Source organism: Chironomus tepperi, unplaced genomic scaffold, assembly GCF_022539635.2.
Source record: "Chironomus tepperi strain 1889 unplaced genomic scaffold, CSIRO-AGI_Ctep_v1 contig_67, whole genome shotgun sequence".
NCBI classification, from domain to species: Eukaryota; Metazoa; Arthropoda; class Insecta; order Diptera; family Chironomidae; genus Chironomus; species Chironomus tepperi.
This window is the reverse complement of record NW_027226189.1, coordinates 368,771-396,102: the sequence shown is the minus strand read 5'-3', so window position 1 is coordinate 396,102 and position 27,332 is coordinate 368,771. Positions and strand designations below refer to the sequence as shown.

General features: G+C 32.7%; 1 protein-coding gene across 1 annotated transcript; it reads right to left on the bottom strand.

Moving 5' to 3' along the window:
• Nucleotides 1–155: 155 nt before the first annotated feature.
• Nucleotides 156–26,154, bottom strand: LOC139100576 (uncharacterized). Its single transcript, XM_070653215.1, has 5 exons — nucleotides 25,802–26,154; nucleotides 10,980–11,167; nucleotides 1,205–2,198; nucleotides 893–1,126; nucleotides 156–819 (listed from the first exon to the last, which is right to left on the bottom strand). The coding sequence occupies exons 2-5, from the start codon at nucleotides 11,146–11,148 to the stop codon at nucleotides 222–224; spliced, it is 1,995 nt and encodes a 664-aa protein (XP_070509316.1). The 5' UTR covers nucleotides 11,149–11,167; nucleotides 25,802–26,154; the 3' UTR covers nucleotides 156–221.
• Between the last annotated feature and the right edge of the window lie 1,178 nt (nucleotides 26,155–27,332).

Sequence of the window (27,332 nt, the reverse complement as noted above, 5' to 3'; positions counted from 1 at the left end):
GCCCACATATATGTAAATTTTGAGTTGAAAACATGAAAACCCTAATGAGAAGTCCAGTTACCTTGCGGTGATTTTTAGACCGAGAATTGAATATAGCTCATGCATTTATGCACCATATGTCAGCCTGAAAGTCATCAATTAACAAATTCCGTAAATTTTCATTTAGCTTGCTTTTATTTTCAATTTTTATCACAATAATTTAGATTACAAATTAGATACATTTAAGTTACAGCAACGGAACTCTTACGTCGACAAACATTCAACACAATTTCACCATTTTTGACACTTTTGAATAGTTTTACAGCATCTTGATGTGTCAAGTCGTGACAAACATGTCCATTGACTGCTAAAATTTCATCACCAGCTTTAAGCTGTCCACCATCAATAGCCTGTCCATTTGGCATGATACTTTTAATAAATATTCCAAGTGCACCGCGTGGACTGTCAGCACCGCCGACAATTGTAAAACCGAGTGCCTTCTTGCCTTGTCCTTTCTCAAAGGTAATTGTATGGAATGTACAATGAGGACTCGCCTTCGTCTTGCGTGGTAATGTACAGAAATTTGTTGTTGGCTGTGGCTTCTTGCTAATTGACGTAAATGTAAAGTTTTCATAGTGATGACTACCATCCGTAGTTTCGTCAATTTTCTCTTTCGACTTGACTGACTTTAGCTTTAACTTATCATCATCACACAAGTTAAGTGTGGCGCATGACTTAATAATTTCATCATCAGTTATTGGCTTTGGAATCATTAATGGTTTCGATCGTCTTGGATGATTGAGTGTACTGTATTTCGCATTAGCTTCATTCCTTTCAAGCCTATATAAAATATCGGACATATAAAGAACATAAGTACATTAATGGAGAACAATTAACACGATAATTTACTTACATTGCAACAATTTCCGACACAACAGAATTTCTTTTCGACGGCTCATTTGCGGGCGTATCCAGAAGACATGAATCAACCGAACGATTTCTCTGTCTTTTTGCAATAAATTTTGTTAATGTTGATGACTCGTTGCTGTTTACATTTTGTCGTTGTTGCTCTGACGATGAACAGATCTTTGGCTCGATTTCCGAAATGTTAAGTTCTTTTTCATTCTCCTCATATTTCACTTCGATTCTGTAGATGGAATGAACGCAAAAAAAAAAATTAAAAATTTTTACAGCCCATTTATGAATGGTAATCATTTTTTCATACCTATGGATATGCTTCCTCTCATGTGGTAATGTTAAACTTCGATTTTCGTCTTTAACTACTTCTGTTTTCTCATTCGTCTCGGTCTCAATCATTGATGATGCTCCGGATTCATTAACAAGAATGCCTGAATCGCCATCTTCCGTCTCAATCTTTCTAACCTCAAAATCTTTAAGTTCTGGTAATGTTCCATAGCTTAAACTTCTCCGACTATTTGCCATAGTCTTTGACGATGGTTGAATGAGCGTAAAGTCATTACAGACTTCACTTGATGACTTTAAATTTGAACTAGATACGAATCTTGAAAGAAGTTTTTGTGTCTTATCGGACATTGATCGAAATTTACTGCTTAGACCACGTCGTTTTGTCATCTTTGGTGTTTCAGTCACTTCAACCTTGTTATTCTCATTTAATTCATTCTTCATGTCATTACAAAAGCCATCTGTCTTGTCCATGGATAGAAAATCGTCAACAGACTTGTAATTTTTAAGAGTTTGACTATCAAATTGTTGGTCACTTATGATTATCGGTTTATAGCATGAGAGTCTTGTGTTGCTTAATGGATTTCGCTTTTCTCGATAAGGCACACTATATGTTCCACAAATTGTTCGACTTAATTCACTCTTGTAATATGGATGGTTCTTATGGCATGTGGTTTCAATTACTGAATTACTCTTATGATTTAAATTATCATCATCATCATTTGTGTTACTCCATACATCCTTATCAAAGTCGAGCACATTTGCAAATTTACTACGATGCAGTTGACCGAGACTTGAATGTGTGGGTGTACTCGTTGATATTGTCTTTACACTAGTTATTGATTGATTAGACGGTGACGATGACCGATGTGTGTTTTTATTTTTTATACGAATTGGCGATACAAAGCGACCTTTGGCTCTATCTATGATCCGACCTTCTTGTATATTGTAACAATTTTCTGTTGATTTCGTCAGTTTCTTTGACCACGTTAATGACGTCGTTGATGACGATATGTCTATAAATTAAATTAATAAAGCCATTAGCGTATGCTTGTTAACGAAACTCACAAATTAAAATTAAAGGCAATTAATAACGTCTGCACAAAATGAATACCAAACAAATACTGAACATCATCCTCATCAAAATGAATTTGAGAGTTTTTTACTGTCTTTTTTTAAAAAATCTGTTTTTTATTTCGTCAGTATTTGTTGTGCGACACATATGTGCATGTGTATATAAATATTGCATTTCACATAATTTTTATATTCCATTCAAACATTCAAACGTTCAATTTACATTTGAGTATAATAGGCATTGACGATGACTCAAAGGGAAATGAGAAATGAGGAAGCGCATTTGCCTTGTAACGGACAGAAATAATGAAAAATGTTCTATTTTTTAACCGAAATGGATGTAAAGTAGCAAAAAATAGCAAATGTTTTGAGACATATGGCTTTCACTTGTGTACCAGATGGATTAAGAATGCTGTCTTTTTTTGAATTATTGTATCCCATGAAAATGCTAAATGGAGAAGCGTTTTGGAAGTGCTTGTTTGAGTGTTTTTGGATTGTTCTTAATGATATTGTTGCAGGGTTGGAGGTCGGATGGTCGAGTGACATGATAATAAGCTAGGATATCGAGTATTCGTTTGTATCCGTTTACAATATATTGACATGAGTAAGCTTCTAAGTCAGTGTTGTCCAAACTGTGTGTCGCGGCACTCTACCTAACAGGCATGTAGACCGCTTTATCCTTAGACATAATACACTGAATCCAGACAACAAGACAAAGTAAGCCTCAGCAAAATCACTCAATATCCACCAAACAACCTCTTCCTTTAACGAGATTGCGTATATAAAAATTCATTTTTTGTCGACTCAGACATTCACATGTACGAGAATCAATGAAAACAGTCATACACAAGTGAGAGACATGCATCATTAATATAAAAACATTTTAATCACGACATTAATCCATTCATAATTCCATCACACAATTTCTTCAAACTTCATATTTATATTCAATTTGTCTAGCGGTGCATTAAGCAAGCGACATGACTAGAATATTCTTATCATGTTGCACCCACACTGACTTAACCCATTTCTCTATGTAACATGACATTCTTTAAGAATTTACTCCTTCTATTCTGTTCTTATGTCTACATCACATGTTTTTATTGATTCATGTGGAGAATTTTAAAATCCAAATACATTGATGGACACATTTACTGCTTAATAAAAGAATTTCTCTTTCTCTCCCAGTTCCAACTTTATTTTTCGTTTCTCTTTCGTTTTCAGTTTATTGTGAACATTTGGCCAATGCAAAGTGCATGTCAAGGTTAATTCAGAGAGATATAAAAATTGCATGAGAATTAAAGCATTTCAGAGCATGCAACACAGGATGTTTGGAATTATAGAAGTGACAAATCAAAGCATTTAGTCTGCCAACTAATGAAACGGAAATGATCATGATTCGATGAGATATGCGTTTAAGGCTCTCTTTCTTCCTCTCGTGAAATTCCTTCAACACGAAATGTTTTCTTTTGTGTGAATTGATTTTGATAGGTTAATTTGACTCGCTGACTGGTTGATTGTTGTGTATTTCAAGGAATAAAGTTTCAATTTTATTGAGTTGTATTCAGCAGAAGTGGGAATTAATGGATGGAAGTGACAATGGCAATTGGTTTTACTCTAATGAGAGTCATATGACGTCTAGGTGCCTTAAGTGAACGGTATTTTAGATCGGGGAGGGATAATCCGAGTCAATTTCGAGCTCTTGCTAAAATATATCGTTTGGGACAGGTTGTGATTGTTTGGATTCAGTGGAACTGCAATAACACACCAAATCCTTTGAGTTTCAATTCTATTAATCCTATTCAATCTTATCCTAAGTCTAGAAGGAGTCTTATCCTAAGAAACTAGGTTACGTTTCGTAGCCCAACAGTCAGAAACATCAGCTTGTTGCCCAAGCGGCAGTGAAGCCTATTCTTGTTCCATTTGGACTGACTGCAATAAATGAGATTCGCAACTGCGTGTCACTCAACTTAATCACAATATTGACCATAACAGCCCCCAACTCTTTCTGATTAATTTGATTAACCAACTTGATCATTTCGCATTATATCAATTTCTACTGTGGATTAGGCCACAAAATTGAAAGTTTCTTTTTCATTTCATTTTGGAACTTGTTTGCCGATAGCTTAAAAAAATTGCATAACTCGTTTATGAGAAATTAATAAGTGATTTTATCGGCGGACTTTTTTGATGAAATATTTCAAGATCAGTGGATAATTCAAGTTGAACTTGTGAGACTGAAATATGATATGAAAACGAGCCATGCCTGTTTGCATTCTTCACAACAATTAATTGTATTATTGCGAAAAATATCAAAAGAAATGAGCCTTTTGGCTGGAATTTAGCGACGCATTCCGAAAATGCCACACACAATTTTTGCTAGTTTATGTCATTTCATATGAATTATGTTTTGATCATGTGATTGAGTTTTGACGCAGTTTTAACTGACTCATTCTGTGTTCTGATTTAGTTCCTATTAAAGGAACTTGTACTACATATTTCAATAATAATTAACATTTGTCTGAAGTTAATGTAAATTATTTTCCGGCACGTGTCTGATTTTGACAGTCTTAAGCTTGACAATCGATTGACGGAATTCTATGGACTGGTTATTGCTGATGTGCTATAAACATCACGATCAACTCATGATAGCAGATATCCGACTTGATTACACGACCTGATAACATGACAAATATTGAGGACATTTGCATACGTTAATATACATTAATATGCAAATTGGCATCAAAAATTCTCAGTATATGAAGATATCCGATATACCAAAGGTGATCATGAACATTTAGAACTACGCGTCAAAAAATAAACCTCAGATAATCCAACTTCATTGAGTCAGATTTTCTAAGGCTTCCCATCAACTATTGTACTTCTCAAATCAACAATGCAACCTAATATCTTACAAAATCCATCTAAAGCCTCAATATGGTGTTAAGAAAGTTTTTAAAAATGGATCAAAACAAGTTAGGAATATAATAAAACGTTAAAAAAACTTTTAAAAAACACGCTTTTAAAAAAGACTAAAAAACTCAAAAGAAAAATGTCCTAAAAAGTAGTAAATAAAAAAAAAAAATCACGCTTCTTAAATAAAACATAAAAAATATTGAAAAAAATTTGAAATTAAGAAAAGTAGCTAAAATATTTTTCCAAAATATTCTTGTGTAGTACAAGAACACTATGACTTAAAAGCGTGGGGCGTTCGATAGAAGAAGTTAGTGTTAAAAGCATAGTAATTTCGCCCCACGCTTTTAAGTCATAGTGTTCTTGTACTACACAAGAATATTTTGGAAAAATATTTTAGCTACTTTTCTTAATTTCAAATTTTTTTCAATATTTTTTATGTTTTATTTAAGAAGCGTGATTTTTTTTTTTATTTACTACTTTTTAGGACATTTTTCTTTTGAGTTTTTTAGTCTTTTTTAAAAGCGTGTTTTTTAAAAAGTTTTTTTTTAACGTTTTTTTTATTTATTCCTTTTTAGAGCATTTTTCTTTTAAAGTTTTTTTAGTCTTTTTTAAAAGCGTGTTTTTTAAAAGTTTTTTTTAACGTTTTTTTTTTATTTACTACTTTTTAGTCTTGTTAATCCAAGGAAAATTTTTATTAAACTATTTTTCGACTACGTCCGAACTACGTCCGAACTGCTTAAGTTCGAGCTTCGCTCGAACTATTTTTTTACTTACGATAATCCATGTAGTTTTCTTACGTGTTGGAAAATTTTCACGCCTTCACTCGCTTCGCTCCGTTCAGGTCGCAAAATTTGTGAGCTTCGCTCAACCAAGTCCGAACTACATCCGAACTGCTTAAGTTCGAGCTTCGCTCGAACTATTTTTTTACTTACGATAATCCATGTAGTTTTCTTACGTGTTGGAAAATTTTCACGCCTTCACTCGCTTCGCTCCGTTCAGGTCGCAAAATTTGTGAGCTTCGCTCAACCAAGTCCGAACTACGTCCGAACTGCTTAAGTTCGAGCTTCGCTCGAACTATTTTTTTACTTACGATAATCCATGTAGTTTTCTTACGTGTTGGAAAATTTTCACGCCTTCACTCGCTTCGCTCCGTTCAGGTCGCAAAAATTTGTGAGCTTCGCTCAACCAAGTCCGAACTACGTTCGAACTGCTTAAGTTCGAGCTTCGCTCGAACTATTTTTTTACTTACGATAATCCATGTAGTTTTCTTACGTGTTGGAAAATTTTCACGCCTTCACTCGCTTCGCTCCGTTCAGGTCGCAAAAATTTGTGAGCTTCGCTCAACCAAGTCCGAACTACGTTCGAACTGCTTAAGTTCGAGCTTCGCTCGAACTATTTTTTTACTTACGATAATCCATGTAGTTTTCTTACGTGTTGGAAAATTTTCACGCCTTCACTCGCTTCGCTCCGTTCAGGTCGCAAAAATTTGTGAGCTTCGCTCAACCAAGTCCGAACTACGTCCGAACTGCTTAAGTTCGAGCTTCGCTCGAACTATTTTTTTACTTACGGTAATCCAAGTAGTTTTCTTACGTGTTGGAAAATTTTCACGCCTTCGCTCCGTTCAGGTCGCAAAAATTTGTGAGCTTCGCTCAACCAAGTCCGAACTACGTCCGAACTGCTTAAGTTCGAGCTTCGCTCGAACTATTTTTTTACTTACGATAATCCATGTAGTTTTCTTACGTGTTGGAAAATTTTCACGCCTTCACTCGCTTCGCTCCGTTCAGGTCGCAAAAATTTGTGAGCTTCGCTCAACCAAGTCCGAACTACGTTCGAACTGCTTAAGTTCGAGCTTCGCTCGAACTATTTTTTTACTTACGATAATCCATGTAGTTTTCTTACGTGTTGGAAAATTTTCACGCCTTCACTCGCTTCGCTCCGTTCAGGTCGCAAAATTTGTGAGCTTCGCTCAACCAAGTCCGAACTACGTCCGAACTGCTTAAGTTCGAGCTTCGCTCGAACTATTTTTTTACTTACGATAATCCATGTAGTTTTCTTACGTGTTGGAAAATTTTCACGCCTTCACTCGCTTCGCTCCGTTCAGGTCGCAAAATTTGTGAGCTTCGCTCAACCAAGTCCGAACTACGTCCGAACTGCTTAAGTTCGAGCTTCGCTCGAACTATTTTTTTGCTTACGATAATCCATGTAGTTTTCTTACGTGTTGGAAAATTTTCACGCCTTCACTCGCTTCGCTCCGTTCAGGTCGCAAAATTTGTGAGCTTCGCTCAACCAAGTCCGAACTACGTTCGAACTGATTAAGTTCGAGCTTCGCCCGACTGTTGTTAGGTCACAGTAGTGTCGGACTCCACTTCGCTTCGCTTCGTTCGCCCGACTGTTATTAAGTCACAGTAGTGTCGGACTCCACTTCGCTTCGCTTCGTTCGCCCGACTGTTATTAAGTCACAGTAGTGTCGGACTCCACTTCGCTTCGCTTCGTTCGCCCGACTGTTGTTAGGTCACAGTAGTGTCGGACTCTACTTTGCTTCGCTTCGTTCGCCCGACTGTTATTAAGTCACAGTAGTGTCGGACTCCACTTCGCTTCGCTTCGTTCGCCCGACTGTTGTTAGGTCACAGTAGTGTCGGACTCCACTTCGCTTCGCTTCGTTCGCCCGACTGTTATTAAGTCACAGTAGTGTCGGACTCCACTTCGCTTCGCTTCGTTCGCCCGACTGTTGTTAGGTCACAGTAGTGTCGGACTCTACTTCGCTTCGCTTCGTTCGCCCGACTGTTATTAAGTCACAGTAGTGTCGGACTCCACTTCGCTTCGCTTCGTTCGCCCGACTGTTCTTAGGTCACAGTAGTGTCGGACTCCACTTCGCTTCGCTTCGTTCGCCCGACTGTTATTAAGTCACAGTAGTGTCGGACTCCACTTCGCTTCGCTTTGTTCGTCCGACTGTTGTTAGGTCACAGTAGTGTCGGACTCCACTTCGCTTCGCTTCGTTCGCCCGACTGTTGTTAGGTCACAGTAGTGTCGGACTCCACTTCGCTTCGCTTCGTTCGCCCGACTGTTCTTAGGTCACAGTAGTGTCGGACTCCACTTCGCTTCGCTTCGTTCGCCCGACTGTTATTAAGTCACAGTAGTGTCGGACTCCACTTCGCTTCGCTTTGTTCGTCCGACTGTTGTTAGGTCACAGTAGTGTCGGACTCCACTTCGCTTCGTTCGCCCGACTATTATAAGATCATAGTTGTATACTTTTACAGTAACGACAACATATTTTCATATGTGCACAATTCTCGAGTTTTTCATGATATAATATATATATAATTATATAATGTTAGGATCGGACTGGAATTCCGCTCGAAAGCAATATATAAAACTAAACAACTTACTGCTATGTCTTGTGAAGTATAATTAAATTTGTATTGAAACCATACAACAGTCTATAATATTTCCATACAATTTTAAATTAATATCAAATTGTTAGTTTTCTAATTGAGAACTTAACAACACTGATATTTTACAGTACAGCATGATTGTGTATTATCCATGACCATAATTATACAGAATAGTAAGATCCAGGACCATATTTATACAGTATATCAAGATCCAGTAAGATCCAGGACCATATTTATACAGTATAACAAGATCCAGTAAGATCCAGGACCATATTTATACAGTATATCAAGATCCAGTAACATCCAGGACCATATTTATACAGTATATCAAGATCCAGTAAGATCCAGGACCATATTTATACAGTATAACAAGATCCAGTAAGATCCAGGACCATATTTATACAGTATATCAAGATCCAGTAAGATCCAGGACCATATTTATATACAGTATATCAAGATCCAGTAAGATCCAGGACCATATTTATACAGTATATCAAGATCCAGTAAGATCCAGGACCATATTTATACAGTATATCAAGATCCAGTAAGATCCAGGACCATATTTATATACAGTATAACAAGATCCAGTAACATACAAGTTATTGAAATTCAACAAAATTAACGAATTTTTGAAGATTTGAATGTAACGGTTTTTTTGGAATTCAAATTTTTGCTAAGAATATCCGCGAGAAAATCACTAGTTAAATTTTTTGTCTTACTTAAATATCCTGAACAGATTGTTATTATAATATAATTAATAATTTATATTATTAATTGATGTTTAGTTAATCATATGAATTAGTTTCCAGTTCGATAAATAGTCTGGTTAATGTAAATTAAAAATATACATAATTGACAATGGATTTTTGTCAAATTTTTTCCCATATAAAAATTTAAATTAATTAATTAAAATATAAGGAAGCGAGTTAGCGATTTAATGATGGCAAAATATCAAATTGCCCTCCAGAACACTCATGTATAAAAAAAATCAGCATGATTGGTGCAGTAGAAGTGGTCGAAAAATGGGTCTCAAATTTTGAACGTGACAGACAGAAAGACAGAAGGACAGACAGAGCAAGTCAAATAAAAGCGTGTAATAAATACCAACAAATTAAAATTTTCACCGCATACTTTATAATAAATCAAATTATCATGAATATTTTTCTTGTGAAACAGCATAAATTGAACATTTTTTTCTGGTATATTTTCTATTCGCCTATAAGTATTCAAGTACTAAATCAGATTTGATTTATAAAAAACAGAAAGAAAATGCAAACTAATCAAGCAATTCATATGAAGAAAGAATTCTTTTTTGATCCGATCTTACTCTCATTTTGTAGATATTTACTTTTGCGTTTGAAGGCACAGCTTAGGTATTTGTGTATGGTAAGAAGATCTTTGAAAGATTAATAAGTAAATAAGTAAGAATTTATTAACTACAAAAATGACATTTTACTGTGCACATTCATAACGGAATTCTCTTTGTATCAATAAATTGTTGCTTATTATAGAATCGTAATGAAATTTTTTACTAATAAAATGCTTCTTTCTTTCAAGTAGCTCAGCTTCGCATTTTTAATTTTCATTCCAGCTTCTTTCTCTGTTTTTATAGAGCAGGGATTCATGTTTTTGTTTATTTTGTATCACTTTGTCGTTGTTGACCTTTTTGATTTATAATTCTTTGTTAGATTGATAGAATCTGTCATAGTCTCACTTGACTTACATCTTACAATGTACTTTGCAGCTATTTCTTTGCAATAATGCTTACAAAGTTGAATTGGATCTATTTTATTGACGATTTAGTGATTTATAGTTAATAAAATGGAGATGTTTGCTTTGATTTGATTTATTATGATTCGAAATTGTTACAAATCAATGTGTTGATCTTCGTTGATTCAATAGACTGTTTATGTTGCAGATAATCTGAAGGATTTTATCACTGAATCTGATTAAATGCTCTAAATCATTTGAATAAATCAATCAAAATATTAAATGATGTTTATTGTTTGAAAATTGAAAACAAACTAAATATTGGTAAGAAAGGGGGTTACAACTATGAAAATTGAACTAATCGTAATTTTAAGTACAATTCAAATATGAAATGACCGTTGATAAATTCTTAACAGTTTATGATTCTTTAATTTAGAATTTCAGTTTCTACTGAACTGAGGAATTCACTAAATCCATCAAATATTTAAAAAAATATGCGCTTAATAGCTCTACATCCTCAAAATCCATCTCATACTCTTCTATTTTATTTGATTTTATAATTTCGTTAAAAAATTCCATCAAGATAATTTTTTGTTGATAAAACATTCACAAAAAGATAAAAAAATAGAAAATCACTTTCATTATGAAGCATAAAATTAGCATAACAGGTTAAGAAATTATTAAGAAATATGTGGCAATTCTTACCTTTTCTCGATTTTCTCGCTGATTGGTTCTGCTGTAAATTTGTCATCAGCTCATTCTTTTGTTCAATCAAATCAATGGCATTAGTGCTTTTCGTCAATGAATCATCGACCTTGAGCGGTGAGAGGCCTAGCAATTGTGGTGCTTGAGATGACTTTTGTAGCCAACGCATTGTGTCAATTTTAATGAATCTGTAAAGAGAAACAAGAAACCAAAAATTATTTTTGAGAAGATGTCGTGATTAATTCTAATTTTAAGACATTTAAAATACAGAACAGGAAGTGAATAACCAGAAATTTTTTCCCTCTCGTCCACAAATCCAGTAGCCGTGCATATTATGAATACGAGACATAAACAAAAAAGACTAAATTTTTCTTCTTATTTCTCCCCAAAACTTGTGGTACACCTGTGTCGATTTTGGTTCCGTAAATAATAATAAAGTCTTATTCAAGTGAATGAAATGAGAGAGAGAACGATAATAACTTGTTGCTTAATCATAATTGCATCATCATCATCATCATCATCAGCTTGCATTGTTCTTCATCTCCGAAAAAACGCGCTTAAGAGAATAAGAAGATGAAGGCACAGAAAATGTTTCAATGGAGAGAAAATAAAGGCAAAAGAAGAAGAAAATCATAAAAAAGAGATTGTGGAAGAATCAAAACGAAATTATATCGTGGCTTCTTTTGCTCAAATCTCTTTCTCAACATAAGTAGAAGTAGATAAAGCCTCTTTTGACCTTAAAAATATTTTTTTAAACAAAAAAATTCTTTATTGTGTTGCTTGAAATAGATCCATCATTATTATTGTGGAGTAAGTCTAGTGTGGTCATTAAATGAATTTCCTTTTTGTAAGATCAAGGGTGATTATAAAGTAGCTGAAATGAATTAAACTCTCAATTTCTATGTATATACATTAATGTCTATAGATATGTTCATAAAAAATACTTCAAGTAGTTTCTTGATCTACAAAAGATTAGAAGTTTATAGCTTTAAAACTTGTATTTATGGCTCAATAGTTAGAGTTGCTAGTTGTATTGATTTCTATCATAGATCTATTAGAGTTTATTTGTTTGGCTTCTGAGAATGTGATTTGGTGGATTTCCGTGAATTTTAGGCAGAATTAAGAACACCCAAGATTTTATGTCATTCTAAGCTATAAGTCTAGAGAGACATAGACTTAAAAATCTATGCCAGCAACCTAAATCTACAGTTTTAGCTAATACTAGACCTTAATCTGCAAATGTCTAGATTTAGGATTGTTAATTGCTATATAGTTAGCTCTAGAGCTAGATTGCTATGCTTTATATTCAATATGAAGTCCAATCTAGTCAATCATGAACCATTTCATACCTAAATTCCCTCTAGATCTTTGTAAGATGCTTTGACAAGCATATTCATACACAAATATCATAAAACATCAATTTTGACTGTAATAGCAACTACCTGTAGCCATCACAGAACTCTAAAAACAATCCAAACCACTTGACTTCTTCCAGATCAGTTCTGTAACTATAATTACAACTTATTTTGATTATATATCATCAAATCATGATGGAAAAGGCATTTATGAGAACTAGAAAAGTATCTCCAGATCAAATCATTTAAAATCCCTCCCCAGCAGAAGCCCTATCCAATTATAAAATGTTATGAAATCAATCTGGCGTCTGCTTAACTTATGCTCTTAATGAGTAAGAATAGTAATTACCACTTGATGATCTCTGACATCTCATCCACATATATTTTCATCATTTTTTTGTTTGTAATGAGATCATGTTTTGATATTGCATGTAAAGATAATGTTTTTAACCTTGAACTTTTGTACATTCTTGCCATTATTTTCATGTCTTGTAGGAGATTACAACATAAATCAAACATGAAGGAGAGAAATAAGTAAAAAGAAGTCAAGTTTCATTTCATGCAAAAGAGCGTTGCAAATTCTTTTCCATTTTATATGATATAAAAACGTGTTGGAATGCTTGCAACAGCGCATGATGAAGAAGAAGAAAATCAAGAACTTCGGCCTTCACAAGGACATGATATAAATCAGGTTTTTATTCTCAGTTTTGGCATGTTTGCTTATATGATGCAATAAATTTCACCCAATAATGATCTGAGGGGTCGATCGTCCGTGATGGTCATTGACAATTTGAATTTTTACACTAATGTGAAGCCAAAATGCCATGAAACGGCCCTTGGAAATGCCATGAACCGTAAGCGGTTTCGTTCGAGGCATATCAAGAAATGTGCTGCGAAAAATAAAAGGTTGCCTACCACTGGTTTCAAGCATCGCATAGCTTTTAAGGACGGTACCTTACCCCTCCCAACCTAAATGCTGGACATCATCAATGGATGTCCACCCTTAAATTGACAAACGTTATCGAATTATCATTAATAATTAAATAATTTTACACTTTTTCTTCATCTTTCTCGCTCTCCACACATGGCAAAAAAAAGTTAATCAATCATGCATGCATTCGCATAAGATAATAGGTGCTTATGATGGCAAATTACAGAGAAAGTGATCAACATGTTGTAACTTTGTGCCATAATTTACCCGCATATTATATCTTAATGTATTTATTTTTATATATTATTTTTTGTGCGAGAAATGAAAGCGAAAATTTCTTCATTTTTTCAGCTATCGCTGTCGATATTTATGAACAAAATGGGAAGTTCATCCACTTCATTTGCATATTCAACTTTTAATTGTAATAATGGAGTTAATTAGAAAACTCAACAAGCTCTCTACAATACATGTAAAACAATCACCAGAAAAGCATGTTGATTCTCATCGTTAATCACATGCTGGATGCTGAACGGAACTGAATCTTTATTAACAATCAAGTCTAAGCCATGTGAACAGATAAACATTTTTGATCTGGAAACATTTTGTGGCTCTTAAAAAGCATTTAAAGTTATTTCAACATTCACTTAATGACCACTTCAAGTGTCTTCATTATTTTTAGTTGTTTCTAGTGATTGCATTAGCTGTAAAGTCTGTAAATGAGTGATTTTAAAATGATTTATGGATGTAAACAGTTTTTTTGTTGTGGAAGTTATTGATGAGGCATTGATTGACTAAAAATGACGGTTTAAGACCCATTTCTATTTGGATGTTAAAGATTTAGAGCTTTTGGGATCAGAAAAGCTTAAAATCATGAAGTTTGAAGGCATTAATTGACTAGAAGAGTAAATATTAGTCTATCAAACCAAAATGAATCAGGCTGCAATTAATTGACTGTTTGCCTAGTTATAAACTCAATTTTAGAGTTGCCATGAAATGTCAGGTCTATAACTAGGCATTAGATAGACTAAATGCAGCCCGTTTGACTCAAAAATATTGCAATTTATACCTGAAAAGCCTAATACTATTCAATTTGTAACTAGGTCATCTTCTTCGAATTTCAAAGCTACTCCTCCCCAAACTAGACAATTGATCGCATGATTCGGCATACAGTCAATAAATTGAAGCCACAAAAGCTTAGTAAAAAATGTCATTTGACCACCGCAATGCTTTGATTGTTTACCTTTGGGGTGTTCAACTGGGAAGCCCCACAAAATCAAGCAACAAGCCTCGATACAAATTACAAATCTGCCACAGGGGTTGAATGGTAAATCAGCAGTAAGTAGCACCTTTCACTTCAACAGAATACACCACAGAGAATCGTGCGTGAAATATTTTTTTAAGCTTAAAAAGCCAAGAAACTATCGACAAAAATTGTGTAACTCTTTCACTTTCATTTCAATTGTTCTTCAGGGCACTCAGCAAGTTTACACACATTTATTTCGCTAACAATATGAAATTGATGAAATTTTTTTGCGGTTATTTTCATTTTCCCAAAAACCTAAAATGTAAGCTGTTTACAAACAAGCTTTAACTTAATTTATGAACCTATCATTAAAATCTGATGATTGTTTCTGCTTCATTTTGTATCATTCATGTTGAAAACAACAAAAATATATAAATTTAAATTTAAATTAAAAGCATTTCTTTTCTCTCTTTTATTTCGTGCTCATATCTAGTTATTGTAGGAACGAATCGCTCTTAATTGGCATAATCCAACATCAAAACCGACAATCTCAAAACATAAACACAAGAATTTTATATATTTTTATATGTATGAAGATAGTTTTATAGTGATTATAAGGCCTTTGAGGATTATAAAAAAGAAGAAGAATGAAAAAGAGCATTAAAGAAACTTGTTTCTACATTTCTTCTTGCCTTTGAACATGATTCTTAAGAGGTTGAGTGCGATGTTCTGATTCTGTTTGTCTTATTGGAATTTTTGTTGAGTTGGATGATGTTGGTGTGGTGTAAATTGATGGCATTTACTGTTTTCTTTGGTTAGTAGTATTTCTAGGTGTGTCCAGGTTTGCATGACTTACTTTAAGCAAGGATGTATCACTTAGTAATCTAAAATGAATCTTCTAGTTAATTCTAACTTTAATCCCTTGTTATTCCATTTAAAATGGACAATTATAAGCCATAACATACAAATTAGACTCCCCGATAAGAACTAATTGAAATTTTGTTACCACGGCGATGAGGCAGCTGTATCATAGAACCAAGTACAAGCCGCTTGTCCAAATCAATCTAATTTGCTATGTATCTGCCACTTCGATCTTAGTATAATGATGTCCCGTAGCTATTTTGGCATCAAATCAATATGCTTAAATTGGACTCATATCTAGATCTGTGTAGAGTATGGAAAGGATATAATGTATGTAGATCATCCCAGAATATAGAGCAATAATACCCAACATTCCAATCATCCACAAACTGCGCTCAATTCACTCCACATCCACAAATCCCCAATTCAAATTCTCAATATTCCTTCTCTCCCTCTCATCTCATTCTACACTGTAATCTTCTTTTTAATAACTATTCTTACGAAAAAAGAAAAACACAACATGGATCAAAAACGAATGAGAAAAGAAGAAAGAAATTCAGAAGCTAATCAACTTTATTGATGCATGAAATTTCGGCCGAAAGTCTTTCATTGCTCTCTTAATTAATTTTATTTTCTCTCCACACAATTGCATGAAATTTCAATCTGTTTAATAAACTTTTTTTTTTTTTGCTATATCTGTTCCATTCTAATTCCATTCGAGTGTATAACTTCATAACGGATTTGATTTGAGTTATTGATTTTACTTCTGTTTTCTGTACTTTGAATTAATTTTAATAAGTGTGGTGAGAAGAAACTTATTGAATTTTTGATTCGATTTTCTGCGCAAATTCAAACTTGATGTTAAGTCAAGTGCCAAGATTCATGACAACAACTGTTGTTGGAATTTCCGGTGAACGATTTACAGCCTGTGATGAGAATAGTCAAAATAGCTGAGAGAATCGCACTTTAAAAGTTTTATGATCCCTATCGGCATGAACATTTCATGATGTGACTAAATCGTATTCGTCATACGATTATAGTCATGCAAAAATTGATGATCTGTGCAATATAAACGTGGACAACGTGATTTGAATGAAATTGCGCGTAATATATAACTAATCTTTTTAACACATTTGTGAAGCAAATTATGCAAGTGATGTAACTTCTTTCACACATAATACACGCATTTATGGATGTTTACAGTTGACAAAATAGATATTTGCATGACATGAGGGCTACATAGCCAAATTTTGTAAACATATTCGAGGTCTGGCTATATTAAATCAATTATTAGCCATTAGCAGAATCGATGACATAAAGATGCTAATCTTGCCTATTCATGGCGAAATTTTATGCTAATATAACTGTTTGATATTAGTATGCAGATGTAAATACCGATAAATCATCGAATTAAGATTCTTTATCTGTAGCTATATTGAATTTGTAATTTTATACTTTTGGTAAACAGCAATAATGATCATCTAATAATTAACTGTTTAACAAGCATGAAGAATGCTTGTAGCATGATTTGAGTTTTTCACGGTACCATATAAGCACTTTTATTGTCTATTAAACATGATAATTTAACAAATTTAATTGATGTTTACTGTTTGATTTATGAAACAAGACTGAAAACTGAGAGGGTGTGCAACTAATCAAAGTCACTCAAAATTCAAAAATAATTTGACAGTTTAAAATCTCATCATCCCAATTTCTAAATTCACAAATCTAATCTTAATCATTCTCATTGTCCAGCAATCTAAATCAGCCCTAAATAGCACTAATATTTAAGACAGAAGTTTCTTGTGAACTTTATTGTTCTTTAATAAACAATACACGTCGTCAAAAATGAAGTACAATTCCATCATTTCCTTAATTGCCGCCACAAGAAAATGATAAAGTATAAGTGGCCATTATGATAAACGGGCAGATTAACTCTGTCAACTTACAATCTTATTAACAGTTATAATTATAAAGATTCCCATGCGTAAAAGATGAATTCACTCCCAAAAAAAATGCTGGGATTGTAAAGCATCATCCAATGACTTATTTTTCGACCGTAATAGAGTTCTCACAATGTTTCATTTTCTCGAGTATTGTGCCACACGGTAGACACTTTAGAAGTTGTTGACTCCATAAAACACACATCACCTCAATTTGCATTTCTATCCAGCCAGCCTTCTTCTGAAAAGTAATATTCCTCTTCGTTTATCTCAGAAATTCTTATTTAACACGAGGTAAAAAAAAAGAGAGGAAAAAATCATGAATTTTAATGAGCCACTGGAGCCAAAATTGATGACCAAGCGATTTCTTTTTAAATTGCCGCAATTTTTTTCCAGCATTTTTTTTTTGAGTTTATTCAAATCGTTTTTATTTTTAAAGTTTATATTTGTGTATGCTTCTTCTCTCCTATAAATGATAATGTTCATAGAATTTATTCAGAATTTATTCCATAATTGATTTGAAGATTAACCAATTTTGTGTATTGGAATGTTTATCCAGCAAACAAAAAGTCTTTAGCATGTTTTTTGCCAAATAAATGTTCTTTGTCTTCATTCGTACTCATTGACTAATTGATTGACTTTTGTCCATATTTGGACAAGGAAATTGGCTGAAGGTTTTTTTGGAACTTTTAATGTAGGATTGGTTCTGTTTTGTAATTTAAGTATCAATTACGATTTTTTGCACGGTAAAAGCAAATATTAACAAGTTGAATTCACACATGACTTGCAGCCTTTTTATGGCTTTTATTTTGTATTGAAAAATGTTGTTTATATTTCCAGCTGATCAATGTTGAACCTTTGACTCTGAACAGTGGATGAATTATTGATGCATGAAATCAACTGTTTTGGATTATAATGTATGAAACTCAACAGGATTGATTTGTCAAAAATGTTGCTGAATACTGTGCTGAATTGAGTGAAATGCGCTGAATTCAGAAAAATGCTGAATAATGATTAAAAACACTGAAAAGTGCTGAATTCAGCAGGATTGAATGTGAAAGAGTAAGCAATTTTAACAAATGCTGAATTCAGACACAAACAAATGCTGAATTGAGCTGAATTCTGTACAATTAAACAAATTTACTGCTGAATATGACTAAATAGTGCTAAATTACAACTAAAAGTCATCCAAGAAATGCACAACACATAAAGATTAAGTTTCATTTACTAAATAATCCATCCATGAAACCATAAAATGCACCTTACATCAAGATATCAACCATGTTATTTCCTACTAGCTATTTCAAATTATCGAACAATTCTTCAAATGCCATTTAGCATTCATACTGTGGATTGCGTCGTTAATAACAAACGATAAACATCGAATCTTCATTATAGTTATTATTAGAGACTGTCTTTTATATTTCAATTTTAATTTAAATCTATCTTATGGCTGTGTGTTTCTCTTTGTCTCTCTTTTAATTTTGGAACTCATTGAAAGATGGGAAGCGAAAAGAAGAAACTATGTACGAAAATCGAATAATAATCACCAATTATCTGCATAATTCATGAAAGAAGGAGGAAAAATATTGTTTTTGTTACTACTTATTCAACTATTATAATCATTAAATCCCATACCCACTAATTTATTAGCTGTTTATTGTTAAAGTTATTGTGTCATATCAGAAATTAATCCATAATTGATTATAAAATGTAATTTATATAACAAAAATTAAGAAGAAGAATCAGCAAAATGATTCTCATATGTCAGTGATGCAGCAAATCTTTGAGTCTAAATCTGCTCATTTTTAATTACTCTTCTACCTACTTCAATAAATTAGGTTTCATGCTTGAAAGATGTTCCAAAATCTTTGATGCCTCATATTCAGGAAATGAGAAGCAAATTGTATGCACGTTTATTCTCATTTTGCAGATTCTGGTTGTGCTTAATGCCATATCATTGAGAAAAGATCAAAAAAATATTCTTGACGAGTTGTTAAACGAGATTTTTTAGGGTAGATAGGAACTGATTTTTTGAGAAGAAGACTTCTGACAAGAGTTCAAGAATCTAGGGAGCTAATTTTGGATTTCATCAACTTTTTAAGGTCAAACCCCTTAAAATACTCTATAGAGGCTCCCATATCTCTCCTGAGTGACACAAATGGAGACGGGTAGGATGCCACTCAGGTCTTTAACCTCATTCTCTCCCTCAATACTTTACATCAAGTCTTCAGCAGACTCCAAAATTGAGATTCTGTCTTACTGATCAGTCAATTCGCATTAACAATCGAATTGAGGGCCAATTTCCATCATTGTCACACCCTCGACACAAAACAATGAAGAATTTCACAAGTCAAGTCGTAAAAAAAAAAAATTTCAAGATTACGAAAGAATGCGAAATGCAATTTTGAGCATCGCCCATTTTAAGTATGTCACCAAAAAATAAAGTTTTAATGCACACATAAATGGCTATCAATGAATTCCAAATTGTACAGTTACATTATGAATTTATGACGCAAGTTTATTATTAATTAATGTAACTTGATATATTTCGTATGACTATAAATAAACTGAGAAAGAGTCACCATTTATTTACAATCGCAAATGTGCAGTAATTTTAATTAAACATTGCATGCGTAATAAGCGTAAACATACTTTTTTTTCCTCCCGAATGACTGTACACATTGAATACCGTCTTCGGTTGTACGAGAATGCAAAAATGTTTAATGACGAAGGAGAACCGCTTGTTTACTGATGATGTTGTTGTTATTGTTACTTCAGAAGATTGCGATGATGATGTAATTCGAGGAATTGGCACTTAAATTTGCAAATCATATGACAATACGTTAACCTGTTTTTCGTGCGTCGCTACTTCTTCTTCGCTAATATTTGCATTTCCAATTTCAAATCGCATAGCACAGATAAAAACGTCGTACTTTAAAGTTATTTTATTAGCTAGCTAGATATGTTATTTATTTAAGGTGTGTGTTTGCTATTTGCTAAGAAAATTAAGATAACAGAAAGTCGTATGAACAAACTTTGATTGTTTGAAGAAGCGACTAAGTCACATCTTTTCGCTTCTATTACTTGACGAATGAGAAATAAAAATAAGGAAAAATTCTTTAAAAAAGTGTTACAAAGCAAATAAAATAAGACAAAAAAGTTGTGAAGATGTGAATCTGTTGGTTGAATGGATAGAGTGCATTTTTGTGGACATGGCTGATTGTATTTTGAAATATTTAATGAATTTCAGCAATTTTTAATGATTTTGTAATTAAAATATATTGTAACGACTTTTAGATATTCAAAATATTTTCAATTGAATAATTAAAAACAAAAACCACGTGTGTCCACTTCGAAAAGTATTTTGGATTTATTTCAAAATCTAGAACGACTTTCAATAATATTCTTGTGTCTAGAGCTCTTAATAAGTGGCAAAAAGCCAATGCAAATATCTCTGATCTTCAAATCTTTGTCTTTTTAACAAAACAAACCCATCTTCCAGTCAAAATGAGTGATTAAGTACACAAAGTACGTAAAATGAGCTTAGTAAAATAGAAAATGAAAATGTTATTCAGCATGCACTAAATAATAAGAATACATTAAACACATTTTAATCTTAATGGAGCCAGATTTAATCAAACATAAAGAATTAGACGTCAACCAGGCAGGCACACACAAAAATCTAATTCCAGAGCATTTTTTTATCTTAGATGAGTCTACAAAAATTGTTTTCTTTTCTTTGTCTTGTGTTTCTTCTATTTTTTTATTGCCTACGACACAAGATCATGTAAATCTATCGTAAAAATGTACAACATATCTTAAAATAACGAAGCAATTCCAGTCAAGTGCAAGTGAAAAAATTTACACATATGTCTATGTCTGCGAAATCGAAACAAGCAATTCACCTTGAACTAAACACAGAAAAATAAAATAAATAAAATTGAATAAATTCTTATCGACTCGCTCACGTTTTGGTTTCATTCATCTATAATTGGATATGAAATTATTTATTGATTATACAAGGTGCACAGGAAATCGCCATTCGATTAATTTTCTTTTGTTTACTTTTGTTTCTATGTTGCACAACGAAGGATTTTACAATAAATCAAATTAATATTATTATTATTTCGAATGAAACTTTCATTTTAATCTTCATTATTATGAATAAATATCAGCTATAGAGATGGAAATTTAATTTTATTATCAAAGTAGTTTACTGAATTAAATAAGCTTAGCTTTTCTCACAATTTACATTTTCAATTTTCAACATATTTTATCTCACATTTTGCATGATAAATGTAGTTCGTGTGTTCATTTTGTTCGACTTTATTTTGGTTTATTGGGTTGAATGTTGAATATTTAGCTACTGGATGTTTTAACAACATGATATGTGAATCTGATTCTGTGAGAATTTATGGATTTGAATTTAAATTAGGATTTTTTTTGGCAGAATGCATGTTGTGAGTGTTTTGTGCCGAGTTGGAGTTCTGGAATTAAATTCGGGAGTTAAACAGCTTGTAAACTGATTGTTTAAGCTGTTGTCTGCTTATGTATTATTTCGAATAATAAGTAAACAATAAAATGTAAACAAAGAAGATTTCATATATTTTTTAATTAAATTAAGTGTTTTAAACTTAAAAGTGATCGATTTTGATTGCATTGATTGATCTTTGCCATATTTTTAAGCCATTTTGAGTAGTTAAAACTTAATTTAGCAATTTATTGAGCTAATAATTCAAATTTTAAAATTTGAAGTGGAAATTTCAAAAGAAGCAAAAAAAATTTTAAAATTCAATTTGACAGTTTTATTCAACAGAATTTATTGAAGGAACTAATCATTGTTCGGACAACATCAAGTCGTGTCATCGTCAAAATGAAACCCAATTCCTTCAAATTACAAAGAAAGACTCTTTCAATTTAAACAATAGTTCCATAAAATACCGTGAATTGCATGCAAATTTTCACTGCTCAATCAACTCCAAATAAAAATAAAAATGCTTTCAAATCATCCAAATTCATTGACTCATTGTACTCGAATTTATTTTTGTGTACATTTTTTTTTTGTCGTGAGTCAGAAAGTTAATTGAATTTTTTCCACAAAAAAAAACGTATTTTCTTATAATTTTGCACGGTGCTTTTGGTGACATTAGTTTATGCCTGATAATTAATTCCGATTCGCATGAAGCTAAGCTGTGTGCCTTTAAGAGACGTTAACTTTCACTTATCGAATCGCTGATGCCTTACTTTTTTTGACATCCGAATCAATGAATTTTAATTTTTCAACCTATGCCTATAACAAAAGAAGAAAGGCTTTTTCGTCAATTGAAAGACATCTGCCAATTATGCAAATTTAATGGATGTAATTTAAATGAAATTTCCGTCTCTTAAAATAGATCAGTATCAATATCACTCAAATTAAATCATTTCATCATTATGGATCATACAAAATGTCGATTAAAAGAAATAAATGGAACTAGAAATGCCTCAAATTTATTCGGTTTCATGAAAAAAGGTAAAAAAAATTTGAATTTAAAAAGAAGACAAACAAAAAAATGCCGACACATTAAAATATAGGAAGTATGAGAATGAGTTTATGAATCAAAATATATCACATTTCAGCAAGCGGTGTAAGAAGTTCTATTTTTAGGGTTCTTTTATGCCTCACGGGGAAGTATAATAATTATGATTATGATGCAATTAGAGAAATGATTTTTTTCTCTCATAAACCACAACTGAACATTAAACCAACAGCAGGAAGTTTAATGAACATGCTAAAAGTCATTTATAATTTCGTTCATGCCGCACTCTTTTCGTCCATCAACATCAAGCACACCCAGTAACATAAATCCTTAAAAATTTTGTATTTTTATTTAAAGATGCACAAGGCTCGTCAAGCAAACACGCAATGTAATGTGATATGCGACTGTAGGTAAACATGTGGTTGATGTACGGGAACTTGAACATATAGAAAATGTGGAAGCATTTTTCAGCACATTTTCCATGAAATCAAATAGGGTTTTTTGATGGATTGATTGAGCTGTGATGTGATTTTTATTAAGTGATTTAGGGAGTTTTGAGGTTAAGACAAATTGTCATAGCTGCTATGGATAAGGTTTCATAGCTGGAATTTCGACATTTTTGGGAGGAATTTCTCTCATTAATATTCGTCATCTTCACACCACATGTCTAGCCAAAAACGATGTTTATAGGATTTAGTGTCGAAAACTTTGCATTTCCTTAAAAAAATATACAGGCAATCTGCATATTCAAATTTGTTATTGTAGCCTGATAAAACTAGAGATCTGGTCTTTACCATGGCATAATAATCTCAAACTAAGCTTCATCTGACTTGACATTTAATAAATATTTTTGAGCAAATATCCTCATTCTATGGAAATAACTCAACCAGTTCATTTATGACGTCAACTGGAAATACATGCTCTTTGAAATAAAAAAAAGTGATTGGATATTTCCAAGCCTTTTATTTTTAAAAATCACGATTACGTCAATCTTGTCGAACGACTCATCCTTTTGTTTATATTGATTAGTCAATAGAATGTTTTATCAATAGGTAAATTTCTATGGATGAATTACTTTGCGTATATCCAAAAGAATTTCTCACCTTAAACATAGTTCTCACCTATTCCATGAAATGAAATGGCGTAGCATGGGGAAGAAGATTGCCGACAATTAGCCCGAGCAGTATATTGTGGTAATTAAGGCATCGCTACATCGTCCTGTTAACAACAAGGCGTAAGGTGTCCTAAGAAAGCAGTAAAGTTGCTGTTTTATACCCTTTTGTTGCTCAGGATCATGCATGCCATAAGAAAGTATGATTGCACTGTACAGGAATATTTGATCAATACTGTACTTTAGCGGAAGCAATGAACTTATTAGAATGAATGTCACGAGAACATCAATTTAATTGGATTTCCGACTACAACCACAGAATTCATTTTCAGACTAGGAAAAATCGCATGCCACCACAAATTTTTATATATGTGCCGCAACGTCTCAGTCTGAATAGATTTAATTAATTTTTATTGCACCCAGTCGAGTTCAGGTAGTTCTTGATTTGAATAGAGGCTTTTTGTTCTAGAACAGAGGTTTGCAATCTATGGTCCGGGACACATTTTTGGGTGATGAATATTGAATTTTCAAGGCACAAGTTGGTAATAAACCTTGACCAGAAAGCACACTCTATATGGATCATGGTATTTCCTAGTGTATCGCGGCACATAGGTTGCCTAACACTATTTTTCAGGCAGAACTTCAAAATTGACTCAGATTTAAATTGAATAGTCAATGACAGGCATCATCAGAACTAAATTTAAACACGACATCTTCAAAGTCAATTTTCATTCCCTTTATATTAATGACGTTCGGCATCAAATATCACAAATAAATACAAATCTACCTCAATCATCCCCTGTCTCCATATTAATATCCCTTTCATTTCACACTTATTCCCTATTAATTTCTTAATTGAAAATGAATATTAGCATTTTATAAATCAATACCCAAGAACTAGAATTCCTTCTTTTATTTTGATGATGTAGCAACTTTTGTGTTATTCCTTCGTCCTTTTTCTTCTGTTACTGTACAGTAATATTTTAGTTCTCAGCTCGAATTTCTTTTTATTCGCTTCGATTTTTCACAGTTCATTGGTTTTTTGTGCCAGAAATACCTGCACCGTACCTTTAGTTATTATTCTATATGTATGTATTTATGTGTTTGGACAATTAACGCTTCACAGCAGGTAGAAAGAAAGAGAAAAATTATTAAAAAGTCATCACACGTGAAAGGTATCATCATCATTGCATTGATTCAGTACGACGTAAGAGACCGAGAGAGATGAGAAAAAAAGAATTGAAATTACGTCGATGTCTACTTGATGGATCTTCATGATGTACAACTTAAATCGATCAAGGGTACAATTTGATGTCTTTCGTGGTAATGTTACGTAATTGAGGTATTATGGGGAGATTTGTAAGTGATGTAATGAGGTTTTGGGATGGAATTTTATGGGTTATTTAGAGTATTTTGAGGAATTTTAGGTATTTTGTCTGCAAAGCTTGTCTCTAAATGATTCATCATCTTTTGGGATTTTTTTATAGTCCAGTGCTTCTTAAGCTATGGTTTACGACACATATGTGTTTGGATCAATATGGAAATACACCAAATTAGCAATAAATAGGGCAGTTCTTCATCATAAACAACATTTAGGCCTATCCAGTGGATCACCCAGCTCTAAACAAGCTAAGCTCATCAGTTATGGACAAACCCTGAAGAAGTTAGAATGAGCAAGTCCCAAGATAATCTCCATATATTGCCAGAAGACGTCTTACAACTCAAAATGTCTAGACCCATCATTTACGATCAATCCCCAAACAACAAAATATGTATAAGATCATCATCGTCATAATTGACAACACAGAATATCGTGCTAAATTAATTAATCATGAATCATCGCTATATGAACTCACCATAAAAATTATACACGTATTATTAATTCCAATTTATAGTCACTAATGAATTTGTTATTTAGTTTACATAGAAACTGGGAATTTTTGTGCTGAATTACTTGTTTATTTTGTCTAGATACACAGAACTAACTTTTTTTATGCTTCTTGTTTTCTTCTTCACAATCCCCAAAAAAAGAATCTTCTTTTTCTAGCCAAAATTATTAAACTTTAATTAAGACTGCATTTCTAATTGAATTCTAGTGATTTATTTATGCTGCATCTGAGTATGTAAAGTTTCTTGACTCTTCTTTTCAGGCACTTAACATAATTTTAAACAAATACACAAAAAAAATAAATTTTCAATCCTCACACCGTTGAGTAAAAAGCAAGACTAACATGTTAGGAACGAGCATTAACTTTATCGCAGTGATTTGTTTCGTCTTTAGAGAGAGAATGGACAGCCGGAGAGAGAGAATGAGCATTAAATGAGAGAATATTGAGTCTTACGTCTTACGTATTAATGCAGGTCATTATGTTTTTATGGATGTGATTCTTAAGAATATAAAAATGTAGTATTGAAGAAATTTAGTTGTAAGGCTGTAGAAATGATATAATTTAATGTTATTACCGAGTGGATCTTCGTGGATTATTTATTTATGGCTGAAGCAGGGGATGTTTAACCTTTTTTGTAAGGATTGTAAGTTTTGTGGTAAGGTTTTGATTTGTCTTGGATCTGATATTTTTTCTGGGTCAAGGGATGTAGGATCAGTCAAGACAAGTCGGCTATCAGGAGTCTATGACTATTTCCTTCTCTAAAAATCCTAACTTCGTGATATTTAACTTTAACTTACTTTAGTGACAATGCGGCAATTTTCATCTGTATGTCATCAATTGGGTTACAACCAGTCGCTCCATGTCCATCTTAGTCTTATTAACATGGCAACTTAGCGTTATCATGTTGTGCTGCTCTTGATGTTGGTTCTCTGATGATTGTCTGTCGATATAAATTGTTATTTCTATTATGATGCATCTATAAACAACTGTAAACAATCCATAGCAATATAGCTAAACAGTAGTCATTCCGGATCTCATCACACAGCTCAACAACAACTGATCTAGAGTGATCATGTCATGATCGCAGTAAATATAGAAATATGACTTTATTTTTTTATGAAGTAAATGCTAATTTGTTTTTTCATACAATGCAAATATTTACTTACTGACTTTATCTGATATTTGATGATTTTATGAACCAGGGAGTGCCAATGGATCTTATTCTCACAGAATTATTTTAGTTGGTGATAATTGGCTATAAAATCAATAAAATTTTGGGTTATAAAATCGACTAAAATGTTTATCGATGCAACAAAGTTTTGCAAATAATATAATTAATGAACTTGATACCTGTGGTAGTAAAAAACTTTATGGTTGATATCTATTGAATTATTTATGCATTGCTTGTGGATTTAGAAGTAAAATTTTATGTGAAATATTCTGGTTTCAAAATTTGGTTTGTTTACAAATGAGGTTAGTTAAGAATGAGGTTATTGAA